This window comes from Musca autumnalis, unplaced genomic scaffold (assembly GCF_047663935.1).
Source record: "Musca autumnalis isolate F117 unplaced genomic scaffold, ASM4766393v1 scaffold_1, whole genome shotgun sequence".
Classification (NCBI taxonomy): Eukaryota; Metazoa; Arthropoda; class Insecta; order Diptera; family Muscidae; genus Musca; species Musca autumnalis.
In genome coordinates this window covers 82,864,443-82,879,433 of record NW_027411644.1, presented here as the reverse complement: position 1 = coordinate 82,879,433, position 14,991 = coordinate 82,864,443, and the positions used below count along the sequence as shown (strand labels likewise).

Sequence of the window (14,991 nt, the reverse complement as noted above, 5' to 3'; positions counted from 1 at the left end):
TTTTATAAAAACATTATTACCAGTGATATTTTGCTATATGAAAATTATCACCAGCGATATTTTTCTTTATGAAACTTATTATCAGTGTTATTTTTCTATAATAAAATTATCACCTGTGATATTTTTCTATACGAACAAAATTATAACCTGCAATATTTTTTATACGAAAATGTTCACCAGTAATATTTTTCTATAAGAAAATTATCAGCAATGATATTTTCTATAACAAAATGATCATCAGCAATAATTTTCTATATGAAAATTATCACCAGTGATATTTTTCTAGAAGAAAATTATTTCCCTATTATAGTTTTCTATTTGAAAACTAAATCCAAAATAATTTTTTTTTTACAAATAATAACAATTATTGCATTCTTTTATTAACTTTATTGAATCTTCCCTTGTCTTCTTCCTCTTTCCAGCCCCGTTAAAACTAATAATCGTGATCAATGGTTTTCAACTATACCAGCTGCTAGTTCATCATCCGAAGAGGATATCAATGAATGAGATTTAACACATTTTCTTTAGTATTTAATAAAAACGCTAGAAAGAAAATAAAGCCATCAAATCAACAAAGCAGGCAAGCCGAAAACAAAAACAAAAGTAAGCAGCTTAAGTTTAAATTAAGGCAAACAAAAATTTAAATTTAAAAACCAAAACAAAAAACCAAACGAATACCAAAGTTCTATACAAAAACAAATAGATGTTGTTAAATTTAAATTAAAAACAAAAATCAAGTAAAATAACAGTGGTATCATTTGCAAAACAAAACAAAAAATATATTTCAAATGAATGAAAGAAACAAACCAACAAAAAACATAGTGAAATAGTAAAAATATATAATGAATTTTTAAAAATAGTTCATAGAAGAGCAGAGAGGAGAATAACGTTCATATACACATGCATACATACAAACATAAACACACAATTCTCTAATCATAGGCGCGAACAAAGATTTTTGAAAATGCAAAAGTTTTGAAATACAACAAATTGACAGTAATATTACAGTGTGTGTGGCCCATGGAGGTACGTAACCCCAACGAAAATCTACCGCCAATTCGGTACCTTTAGCTCGCCCGAAAATGAACGTTATGGCAAAAGAATTTGACGAGTCAGACAACTGTTGCTATCCGTAATGTAAAAATCGCAACTGTCAACACCACTCGACGCTGGTCGTAATACGGAATATTCCCATTAAAGCCATTTTATGTTTCTTTTATCGACCTCGCATTTAAAATTTTTCACACTATAATTTCATTCAATACACGTCAATACGTACTATGTGTAACTCTTTCTATGTCTCTGCTCGGGCGCCACTGTGACGGCAAGTTATCCGTTAGGCTGGAGTAGGTCGTCGGGGTCCAACGCATTGATGGCCAAAAACTAAACTCGCGGGCATAGGAATTTGGTGTTGCTGGCCATCTCTGGTCCAAAGGAACGTACAGAAATTTGTTTGGGTGAGAGAGAAAGAGAAGCACATACGCCACTACGAACACTGTCTAACTCTCTGTTCCAGCTTGGGCGCCACTGTAACGACATGTTACCTCTTAGGCTGGAGAAGTTCATCGGGGTTCGTAAGAAATTTATTTAGGTGAGGGTTCTCCGGCTCGAGACATGGATAAGTACTAATGCCAAAGACCCGGCTAAGTACTCTGGTCCTCAGAATACTGAATGATTCATACAAGGTTACATGATGAGTTTATATGCGAGAGACTTTGATAAGTACTCAAGCAGAATCTATAAGAATAAGTGCTCAAGCAGTATATGCAAGGCTACGTAAGCAAGAGACCCTAATAAGTACTGAAACAGGATCAAGAATATGCAAGGCTACGTCTGCGAGAGACCTTAATAAGTACTCAAGTATGATATACAAAGAGGCTACGTCAGCGAGAGACCCTAATAAAAACTCAATCAGGATCTGCAAGGATTCTAAAAAACTACCGTAATTACTACATGGATACCAGTTCAAGGAAGGATTCTTCAAGATTCAGGTCTTAGAGATCTGGATAAGTACTCTAAGGAAGGATGTCTAAGGTTAATTTTTAAATTAGTCACTTGGCATAGGATGTGTCAATTCTAAACATGTTCGCCCTATCACATGTTTCTTAGAGGAATAACGGGAACTAGATATCATAACAACAGTATATGTGCTCATCATAGCCATTGATGGCGGTGGTTTGATGGTGTTCCGTTGTTGTGATAATGGTTCCTATGCAGTGAGTATTTGTGTCCGCCAGTGCAAAGCTTAAAGTCAAATAGACATATTACTTTATTAAATTTTAGGCACAATTACTGATAATTGGTGTAGGCAAAAATGGCTGGAAGGATTATCGCCGTCACATTTCACCCCATTCTTATGGTGGGGTGTCTTTAGCGTCTAGGGATGACGACAATGTGCCCCTTGTGTTCCACTAATATCTGAAACTTACATATGGCTACAGTTCCGGTCAACTTCCGCTGGTAACTAACGTCACAGACAAATTTAACATCGGTCTTCGCCCTCTCCAGAATATTCACGCCGACTGTACAGCCGACGTTGATGCTGCTGGGGGAAGCCAAGGTGATATTCCTCTCCCGTATAATTGGGTGCCCATTCGGCTTATTAGAGACCGCACTAGAAGTCAAGCAGTCCCCGTCGCTGTGAGGTGTTAACTGGGGCCCTGATCCTTGGCCTGACATCGGGCGATAGCGTTGTGGGTGCATTACGGGCTCGTTTAAAGGTTGTAGGTGGTGTGTGGGCTTCATCGTCCGATGAAATAAGAATAACCTTTGGAGCGGGCTCAGCAACTAGACCCTAAGAGTATTCAACGCTGATTTAACTTCATCCAGATGCAGGTGTAAGCTGATTTTTAGCTCCTGCATGGCCTGAATTGACGAAATTAAAAAGATAGCACATTAGTTCAAAACGGTTTGGTTTAAGCTCACTAAGATTAGCTGCTGTGGTCGAGCGTTTGTCTTCTTCTTCCACCCCAACTATTACACCTTATATATATATATATATATATATATATATATATATATATATATATATATTCAATAGCATCGAATAACCCGTCCATCATACTTTGATGCGATCTCTCCTGACTTGTTTGGTTGGGGGATGCCTGTCCACTTAGTGTGATAACACCCCAAGCAGGTATTGCATCGACAACGTCCTGCTGTGCTGATGTACCGATAAATTCTTCGTTTCCTCATGAAGATGGTCCAATGGTGTCATAAGGAGGCACCATGTTGCCGCATCCTCTCAACATTTGCATACCACGCTGGTGCAGCATAGCTTACCACCGACCGGCTTATTGCTTTGTAAGAAGTCAATAAGGTTCCTTTGTCAGCACCTCAATTGCTGCCTGCCAGCGACTTGAGTATTTTGTTACTACTTCTGACGACATAAACATGCTATCAAACGTTATATCTAATATTTTGGGGTAGTTAGTGGTGGAAATCAGGACACCATCGACCAATATGTTCAGGGAGAGCCTTCTAGATGGTGAACAGTGTGGCAGTGGATTTAGCGGCGGATATTTTCATACTCCTCAGATGTAAGAACTGCACTAGGTCAGTTATGTAGACATTTAACCTATCACATATGTCATCGACGATAGGACCAGACGCTAAGATCGTACAATCGTCCGCTACATTGCGATCTCGATGCCTTTTGGAGGATGTGGAATTTCAGAAAGGTAGTGGTTAAACCGTTCCAGAGTTATCACCCCGCCTTGGCGATCTCCCTGTTTCACTGCACGGGTTTTGGATTTCATGCTTCTGAATCCCACAAACTACTGGAGTCCACACATATAGTTGATTATCCAAACACCCTCCAGTTTCGAACATCCTCGAACAGCTTGGTATGGTTTACGGTATCGAAGGCCTCTCATAGGACCAGAGCTATCATAACTGTTGGGTTGCACGGCCTGTTCTGGTTTAGTCCTCAACTGATATGTGTGGATATGGCGGCGGGTAATACTACTGTGATACTGTGCATTTTCCGGAATCCATGTTCATGATGGGCAACTGGAAAACTGCTTCCCATCATGGGGAGTAGTAGTGCCCCATGAATCTTTGCTATTGTCGACGAGAGAGAGAGATCGGTCTGTACTATTGTCTCTGCTGGCAACCTTTTTCTGGCTTCTGTAGCGGGCCTAACCTGCCAACTTTCCAGGCTTGTGGTACAATATGTGTGGCTAACGATAGATTGAGGACACTTGTTGTTCATTCAGTTGCTTAAGCATTACCATTGAGATTCCGTGTGGGCCCAACGCTTTGGGTGATTAGGCGATTCGGATGACGTCTGCAACATTGATTTTCGTTAACTGCCCTCGACTGGGAGGGCGTAGCAAACTTCTCCAAAAAATATTTCCCCCCACACACAGTGTATAAATTAAGTTAATACATCCGGTTACATGAAACAGAATAGATTGTTAGCCATATTAAAATAATACCAAAAAAACTGAACCAATGTTCTTTAGCTTAAATCAAGAAATTCAATGTAAAAAAGTATACAGAAATACCAAACACATAGACAGACAAACTAAACAGTTTTTCGCAGTGGTTTAAAAGCAAAGAAGTTTGAAAATATTTATGAACAATTGAATTTACTTTTTATTGGCAATGTGGATACATTGTACTCCTAGTCCTTGTACCCGCAAAAGATCTAAAATTCTCCAGGCTTTGTGGAAATATAGGCCGTTATTCTGAAGGGGAATTCCCCGTGAGTTTTGTCTTTACGCCGTTTCAACTTAAATGAGAAGGTGAGAAAACTTACGGGGAATTTACGCTCAGAATAACCCCAATGTTCTTTCAAAATATCCATAACTATTTACAAATTTTTGTTTGATTTATAAAAAACACTGTGACCAGAAAATGGAACAATTGATAGAATGAAGGAGCGGTTGCTTTATAGTTTTAAAAAGAAAGAAAAACAAATGAAAATAATAAAAATGTTATTTTAAATGTACAAAAAATATAACTGTAAAAAAGACAAGAACAAAAATAGAATAATAACATAACCTACGATATAGACAGACTAACATCCCAAAAAATCACACATTTAAATGTTTTTTGAAAATTCAAAACAATATTTAAAGAAAATACTAACAAAACTCACACCAAAAAACACTCACAAAGACTTAACCATATGCGACTAAGATAAAATAAGAATTAACCACCATCCCCGCCCACATCCCATTTAACCACTCTGCCATAACAAAAAAAAAAAATAATTAAGAATCTCCAACCAAAAATATTTTGCTCATTTTCAATTGCTAAAAGACAGTAAAACAAAACCACAAAAAAAAAAAAAAAAACATGAAAAGCCAAAAAAACCCAAACGAAAATAAACGTCACAATGTATATCTTAATATCTTTTTTTCTTTACCAATTTAAAATATACATACAATTAATATACATATATTTTTTTCTTAATGTATTTAAACTAAAGACCAAATAAAACTTTTTAGCACAAAATAAAATAAAACAAATAATAATAAATAATTGTATTATTACAAAACCACACTACAAAGAAACTAAACACACAATAAAAAATAAATACAAGCATTTACAACAAAAACAACAACAATATGTGTTGCAAAACCATGCCAACCAAAAAACCAAACCCCCAAAATCAATATGTAAGTGTTTAAATACCATTCACCATTCACCACTATCAGTATCATGTCATTCACACATATGTTACTTTTATGATTTACAGATCCTCATACATACAAATAGTGTACGGTTTTTAGCACTTTGCGATTCTAATATTTTCTAGGAAGTCACCAAGTTTAAACATTCTAAAGTCAAAATATCTTGGCGGCAAGAGTACATGCTCTACAGCAGCCATGGGCACCAATACATACGCAGACATATGGGTCTATCTTGTATTGCCACTAAACTGGAGTTGCGTTGTCAGTTGTCTGCGCGACTGAGACGAAATGTTGTACCATAAATGTCAACTCAACAGTGCTTTTCAAACATGTGACCTCTATTCGCCAAAAAAAAAAAAAAAAAAAAAAAACATTTTAAAAATAATTGCGCTTTGGATAACTATTTTGTGTATTCTGGACAATATTTTAATATTTTGGCTGAGTTTTCGAGCAAATTTGGAAAACAACCCAAGATTGGAATATAACCTGCCCATTGAATCTTCGGATCGTCAAGTTTTACAAAAAATGATAAGTTCGGTGGAATTATTTTTTGATGATGAAGAAAATGTACAGGACATTGCATCTATTAGAAGAAATTTGAGGGACAAGTCGAATCCATTGGAATTGCCATCTGCACTGTAAGCTGATGATCATGTGGAAAGATCTGTATAATCAGTAAATTATTTCAGGTTTAAGGCGTATTTTCGATTGCCAAGCATGCCGTAGTTTACGTTGTGGAAACGTTAAAGGATGACTTCAAAGTAAGTTACAGATCAAGAGCAATACCCCCACTTTTAAAGGTGTGCGCAGCGTTGCGATTCTTTGAGGACGGAAGTTTCCAAAAGTCCCATGGCAATGATTTCAACAATTGCATGGCTCAGTCTACATTGTCGAGAGTATTGAAGGAAGTTGCACACTTGATAGAGGACAAATTGTGTGTTTCGAAGTTGACAGAGGAGGAAAAAAGCAAAATAAAAACCATTTTTATTAAAAAACGAAATTCCCTGGTGTAATTAGGAGGATGTTCGTCATTTGTACTTAAACTGAACCTACTGTATTTGTCACCAAATTCATTTGAAAAAGATTTGCTGCTGTCCGCTCCAAAGGCGATAAATTCACTTATTGTGATGGACCACCATCAGTGTCGTTGAAGTTTATTTTTTTTGAGGCCTTTTTTTCAACTTTGCTTTAAAGTGAATCCAGACTCTGCCACTCTTCAGGTGTTCGTGTTGGAGGTTCATGGCTGTTTAAACTGTCCGAAATGGACCTCCACGCTTGATCCGCTGTGGCTTTGGTTTCACCAAAACTCCCGAACTCCTTGGGCTAAGTTTGAATTTTCACTCAGTTTGTCAATTAATATTTCGAACTGTTGCTTTGTAGTTATTTTCACCATATTGATACACAAAATTAATGTTTATTTTTCTTCTATTTTATTTCTTGTTTCTTCAAAAATGTTCACTGCAACTGAAAATTTGTGGTTGCTGAAAAACAGCCGCTTCGTCAACTGAGATTCGCAACTTCAGTTGAGAGTTGCCATACGTGGATCAATTTTGACAACTGGCAACGCCACTCAACGATAATTGTTATCGATGATCGACCCCATAATTTCCTATGCTCACGAGCAGCAGAACATTACACCGATTGTGTACTTTATCGCATTAGATATCTTCCTGCCGCGAATGAACCACCACAATGTAGAATGGGTGATTTTGCGAATGTCATCAGTAGTGGAATTCTGTAACTCATTTTTTGATTTACCGACAAAAATCGGTAACATTTAAACGCAAAATTATGAATGAAAAGTATCAATAAACGTTGACAGCACTGTTGCTGTCGGTAGGATTTAACAACAGCTTTATTTTGGTTGTTAACTTGCCGAGAATTTTCGTTAATTACCGAAATTATAAGCATTTTAATTTTACCGGTATTTGTCGATAACTCGAAAAATGAGTTACACTACTGGAACGTTAAATGATCCAAATCGTTGGCTCCTGATGGAATCTCCATGGTAATGCTGAAACAGCTGGATGTGCCGGGAGTCGAGTATCTCACTAAAGCTGTAAACACATCCAAAGTTTGGATACAATTTTGCGTTTGGCATTGACGTCCGAAAATTTCTCTTGTTCCATTTCTCTTTGTGTTGCACACAACAACGATCAGTTTTGGGCATGACACAATTACCCAGGTAGTGGTATCGTAAAATTTTGAATATGTTATGTTAAAAATTTCTTTATGTTGTTGGGGAAATTACAACAAATATAATTTTTTATAAAGGGATATGACCTTTCATATTCGAACAGCTGCACAGTGGTCGAAACCACATATCTAGCGGCGCGAAATTAATAATTTGGAAACGAATGAAGATATCTTTCTGAAATTTGGCACAAACTCAATCTGTGTCTGTGGGTAATTATGGACTAAATATGAACAACATATTTTGGTATAGCACCCATATAACGGTACCTCCTGATATTCGATATTTTGAGGATTTAAGCCACCTTTTCCTTCCAAATTAGTTGTAATTTGGTACTTAGGGTTCCTAGTGATCACTAAACCTTTTCACCAAAAATTGTGGACATAGGTCCACGTTTGGGTATAGGCCCCTTTTAAGGTACCTCGCGACTTTCAGTAGTTTGGGGATTTAAAGCTACATTTTCCGACCAAATTAGGTGTAATTTGGTATTTGGGGTTCCCAGTGGACACAAAAATTCTTCACCAAAAATTGCGAACATAGGTCTACATTTTGATATAGCCCCATATAACCGTACCGACAGATTTTGGGTATTTTGAGGATTTAAGCTATTTTTCAAGACCATTTATCAGCAAGATTTGCAGCTAAATTTTGGTTATTCGGAATCTAGGGAGTCCAATTTAATTAATAAAAAAAAAATAACTGGACCGAACATCGGTGGACCTTTGTAGTTACGCTCCATCCAACAAAAGTATATTGCACTAAAAACATACAAAAAATAATAATTTTTGAAAATTTATTGCTTTATAACTATGTAACTTCAGGCCTCAAACATTTTATTTTAATTTAACTTAAACCCTCCCCTATCAATAAAAAATAAACTTTGTTTAGTTTTATTACAAATTTATTTAACAATTAAACAAATAGTAGATCGGGTTTTTAGCAACAATTTTATTAAAATCTGATCCGTCAAAATTTCTTGCACTTGACACTGAATAACTGAGTGAACATTTACAACAACAAAAAAGTAAAAACAAAATCTTAGTCAGCAGAGTGTGTAATCGATATAATGGAAAACATTTCGCAATTTTATACTTTGATTTTTTTACTTTCGCGCCGCTAGATCAATGATTTCGTCCTCTGTGAGCTGGTGTGATACCACTACCTAGGTAATTGTGACATAAATTACTATAGTTAATCATGCCTACGGGCTATAAAAAATTTGACATAACTGCGCTCTGTTAAGCTTTCGCTTATCATCCCACGTGTTTTATTAAGGATTAATTCCTAAATTCGCGAAGGAGAATTCGTGGCAATCAATCGCTATAATGTCTTTAAAAAGTTACTATAATTGTTCCACAAACATCCCAGATGGGACAAGGGAGACTTCTCTCATATCAATGAGTGCACCCCGATTCATATTAGCTCAATGATATGGGACCTACTGTTTATTGCCGAGTCCGAACGGCGTGTCCTAAGACACCACTTGTAGAGAAGTTTTTCATGGCTGAAATACTCAGGAAATGTCGCCAGCATCACTGAGGGGTGTTTTGCCACTGTTGAAAATTTTTTGATGTTGCCTGGCCTGGGAATCGAACCCACGACCTTTAGCGTGCAAGGCGGGTGTGCTTACCATTGCACCACGGTGGCACCCAAAGTATCAATAAAAAGTGACTAAATTTTATAAATTAACTAAGCAACAAGTAAGAGAGTATCAGTCGGCTTTGCCGACAGAGATATACCCTCAGCCTGTGTGGATTGATATACTTTTTCCCAAAAAAAAAAACTTATGTATTTAGGGGAGTTTTCAAAATTTTGGGCGTATGTAGCGACAAAAGTATGGATAGGATTAAAGCTACGAAAAACATAATATCGCTGTAAACAGGGCCACAGGAAAAGCATTCGGTAAAAATGTCCAAAGGATCCTCGAACCGCACAAAAATGTTGAACATTTGTGTGGGTGGTACCACAAGGATTGGACGGATATGGCTCAAATTTGAACATAAACTTAGTTTCGACAATATTTAGAGGTCCAATGTTTGGTTGCTACGTCCATGAGAAATCGCGTGTACCATTTTAGCGAATATTTTTGAACTTTTGTGGGGGAGGTACCGGAAGGAGTGGACCTATAAGCACCACCTTCGAATTTCATCTAATATTCGAAGAAATATTACAATATCCAAAGTGCGGACGAACGCAGCATTCGGTTCTAGCCATTCAGCCACTACATGCATATGTTGCCATAGGGGATTTTTTTACATCTTTCGGGCTGTTTTCTTAAGAAGTATGGACTTGTCCCTGAAAAAACTTTTACCGCCGTAATTGAGGCAGCGAATGCAAGTTGCTTCAACAAATATCAAAGTGATTCGAAAGCAGGTCTTAAAGTGAATTTATCCAAAATTTTGTGTGGGAAGTACCCGAAGGAGTGGAAAAATATAGTCCATATTCGAACCTGATCAATATCTGGTAGATATTTTAGGATGTCTAAAGTATGGACCCAATCGGTCACTCCCATCAAGAGCTATCCTGCGCACAATTTTTCCGAACATTTTTGAACTTTTGTGGGAAAGGTACCTGATGGAGTGGACCGATATGGCTTATCTACAAACTTAAACTTTGTTTTGACAAAATATTACAAAGACCAAATTGTGGACCGAATCGGCAGATCCGTTTGAGAGTTATCTTGCACTCCAACCACTACACACGGTGTCATAGTGCTTTTTTACCATTCAGGCTATTTTCACAGGAAGTATGGACTTGCTCCTGATGAAACTTATACCGTTATATGGGGGGCAGTGAATACAAGTTGCTACAACAAAAATCAAAGCGATTTGTGAGCAGGTCCTAAACTGAACTTTTCCGAAATGTTGTGTGGGAGGTACCCGAAGGAGTGGACCGATTGAGTCCATATTGGAACCTCATCTAAGTATGGTACAAATTTCACGATTTGCAAAGTGTGGAGCAAATCGATTACTCCTTTCAAGAGTTATCGTGCGCACAAATTTTCCAAACATTTCCGAACTTTTGTGAGGGAGGTACCGTGGACCGATATAACCCATCTTCGAACTTAAACTAAGTTTGGACAAAATATTACGAAAGCCACATTTTGGACCGAATCGGTCGCTCCGTTCGAAAGTTATCGTGCGCACCAGCCAGACAGACAGACGGACGGACATTGCTAAATCAACTCCAAACTGTCTGAAACACATTTCGTCCAAACATACTTGGGGTCTTAAACCATTATTTCGATGAGGCACATTTTGCCCGTACTGAAGTGTATATACCCTCGTTAGCATAAATGCTGAGGGTATAAAAATAATCGCGGAATTTTGAAAAATCGTTTTTTGGAAAATAGTAGACAAAGTCTACACAACTGATTTGGTTCTGAACATGGCACCATAGGGTCAAATACGTGAACTAAAAAGAAGGAAGAGAAGAGCGCTTAATGCGAGCAAAAATCTTTATAAATAAAAATCAAATCTCGTTTATTGGTAATGGCATCAGTTGAGAACGGCTGGACCGATTTGGATAATTCTTTTTAGGTTTTTATGCAATGAAAATTTGACCAAGCCCACTTTTACGGCCACTTTTTCAATTTTAAATTTTTATCTTTTCTACAAAAACTACTCAACCAATTTTCCTAAAATTGTCAGGGAATGTACAGGGTTGGCCAACGGTGAAAATAGGCTACATAATTTGTTGAATTTGGGAAGGTGCGGGGTACTTCCCCTGTACCCTATTTCTTTAAAAATACTATTGGCCTTATCATGAACGACAATTCCCCGTGAATTTTTTCCCTTTCCCTCTTCGACTTATCATAGTGAAGGTCGGAAGGGGAAAAAAATCCGCCAAGTGTGAAAAATAGCTATCACAATCAAAAGGGAGAGCGAAAAATGTTTGTGAAAAAAATCGCAAATAAATTGATTGGGAATTGGGCAAAAATATAAATAAAAACTTCATATTTTGCAATATTTAAAACAAAAATGACATTAAGCTCGCTTCTTAAATACGATACGATTTTAATGCATTTAGTTATTGATAAAATATGAAACTCAATTTTTATTTCCACATGAATAGCCACGAATGCAAAGTAAACGAAAAATGCGCACACACTCGTTTATTACATGAAAACACCACCACAGATTTACTGTGTAGAGTTGCCAAATTTGTTGTTATCGCTTATTTTTTTATGGGAAAGCAAAAAATGTGTATGTCCCACGAACATCCCCAAACAGCCCACGGAAAACTACAGCATGGCGACACTAAAAGTTATCTAAGGTTTTATCTTTTTTGTTTATCTCTTTTTCGTTTTTTTCCATCTCCCCTATGGACCGCCGCGATAAGGCGAGAAAGTGAAAGGGAAAATTGTTTCACTTGCGAAATTTTTCACTAGTGAAAATCTATAATAAGGCTGTATATTTGCAATAATTACGAATGTATCGGTTTGGAAATAAATTTACGAGACAATTGTGATTGTGTATCCGACCTTACATACTTTTTTTGGAACCAAAGACTTAACCACGCCCGCTTTTTAAAATATGTTACATCAACAAAACTACTGAACCGATTTTCCTGAAATTTTCAGGAAGTCTACAGGTAAAAATAGGATACATAGGATGCGTGCTACTTCTCTTTGCCATATTTAAAAAAAAAACGCCATATCTTTACGAATAAAAATAAAAAGCCGTTGGGTTGCAATCCATAATCGACCCCTTTGAGATAAAATAGAGACCAAGATAAACCCTGGGGTTTGACATATTAAAGTGAAATTCAGTGGACCGTATCATCACCTACCGTATCTTTTGACCCCGACCTGTATCTTTGGACTGTTCAGACCGCTACACTTACCTCCAATATCATTTCGGTATTCTGACAAACTTTAGGATGGTGGGGAACATGGCTCTAGGCTGTCATAAAATTCATTTTTGCCCTTATGAAAGTGAGAGTTATGGCTGACGATAATTGGTTGTACCATGGGCTGACCAGTCATCCATGTTGTATTACCTTGGTTTATTATAGCGTACAAAGAAACTTCACTGCTTAAGTCACCGGGATGCATGTTTCAGGATAATATTACTCTGGTGATACATTTTTACTATATAGCAGTGTGTCTATAATTTTCTACACATTAAACAGCGGTAATTGTTAAAAACTTCTCAAACCAAACTCTCTCTCACACACACCCACACAACATAACAAAATAAGAAAACCAAAAGCAATCTCCCATAGAATTTAATAATAAAATGGAAATATATAAAAAAGAAAAAAATATGTATTACATTATCTACTACAACAAGAACAAGAAGAAATACAACAATATTTGAGAATAACAAGTAAACAAAAATTCCCCCTAAAAGTAGGCTATAAAATATGTAATAAAGAAAGGAACTCCTTAAAATAGAAACTAAAATTAGCAATTGTAATTAAAAAACAGATCAGTAAAGAAACAAACCAAACGAACGAACATAACTCATACGTACATACTTGCAACATACATACAAACAAACCCAAATTACATACATATTCAAATAGAATATTTCAAAATGATACAAAACCAAAATAACAAAATAAATAAAATAAAATGAGTATTGAATTTAATAGCAATTGTAATCAACAATCAACCACCACTACCACCAGAAATGATGAACACTGAATTATAAGCATTTAATAGAAAAGAAGAAAGTAACCACAAAGAAACAAACAAAAGATCCTTCTATTCCATTACCCCCCCATTTAAATTCCCATTACATTCCAATTGATCAGTTAGTAAGTCAAGGATTTAGCAAAGGGTTTAAGATAGATGTATGTTTGGCAATGAATAAGTCCGATTCGTGTTGGATAAACCAAATTTTTTGTTATTTAATTTAATTTAAGACAAAAATCAGCATTTACACACAAAAATTATTATTCTTTTTTTATAATTTGTTATTGCAAAGTAATTTGTTATTTGTAAAGTAATTAAGCTGATTTATTCAGTTTTCTTGTTTTAGATTTTAAAACAACAAGTTTCAAGTTAACTTATTCTAATGTCCGAGCCAATGTAGAATTTGGGAAGAGTATTTTTGTTTCAATAACAAAAAAACAGAGTGAGAAGTGATGAGGATATGTGGTGATATCCGAAACAATAGACGTTTCTCCAAACCACTTTAACAAACTTGCTGTTTTAAAATATAAAACAACAAAAACTGAAATTAATATGAATTACTTTACAACTAATATAGTAATACACATCTCAACCAAACTGCCAATGTGAATCTAAAATATTTTTGTTTTTTTTTTTTATAAAATTTAAATTGCATTTAAATATTCAAAGAAAAGTATGGCTTTTAAAGCCAAAGGAGGTTAGGTGGAATGACTTAACATTGGGCTAAGGGAGTTAATGACCATTTTATTTAGGTCAGCGATGATAGCCATGTCATTGGACATACATATGTGTACTTTAAGAGTACACTTTACTGGATTTCCTTAAAGGACAACAACAAATATTAATTTTCACATACTCCAAACAAAGTTTTTCCGGAAGGAACGCGATTGCCTAGAAAAATTAAGTTGGCGACATAAGTTGGCTGTAACTACAAATCAATAGGAAGATGATTCATGGGGCCGGACGGGAAGTTGCAAAGATGCTGAGGAGTTAAAAATGTTACTGAAACCGGATTTTGGTTGTGTAGTACAGTTTGCCTTGACAGAAGCTGCTCAATATCCGTAATTTCGGGTGGATGTTGGTTTAGGACTTTATTGCATCTGTAGCCATTTATGGCTTGAGTTCGCTATCGCCAATCGGTTGACTATAGCACCTGAAGGATGCGTCAATGTGGTGGATATTCCATCAAAACGTGGTGGATATTCCATCGGTCCACTCCTTCGGGTTCCTCCCACACAAAATTGCGGTAAAGTTCAGTTTAGGATCTGCCCTCGAATCGCGTTGATTTTTGTTGTAACAACTTGTATTCACTGTCCCCATACGGCGGTACAAGTTTCATCAGGACCATGCCCATACTTCCTGAGAACATAGCCTGAAAGGTGCAAAAAAACACCTATGACACCGTGTGTAGTTGTTGGAGCGCAAGATAGCTCTTGAACGGATCAACCGATTCGGTCCAAAATTTGGCCTTCGTACGATTTTGTCCAAACTTAGTTTAAGTTCGGTCCACTCCT

At 36.4% G+C, this 14,991-nt stretch overlaps 1 protein-coding gene across 3 annotated transcripts in view; it reads left to right on the top strand.

The window, feature by feature from the left end:
- The window catches only part of LOC141402086 (uncharacterized), a 47,436-nt gene extending 34,334 nt beyond the window's left edge, over positions 1–13,102 (top strand). For 2 of the 3 annotated variants that reach the window (XM_073982774.1, XM_073982762.1), the window contains exon 5: positions 423–13,102. In XM_073982774.1, the coding sequence (XP_073838875.1) occupies positions 423–507 (85 nt within the window). In that variant the 3' untranslated portion in view covers positions 508–13,102. The remainder of the gene's footprint in view (positions 1–422) is intronic. The other variant, XR_012412520.1, reaches the window with a different exon arrangement.
- Positions 13,103–14,991: the final 1,889 nt, after the last annotated feature.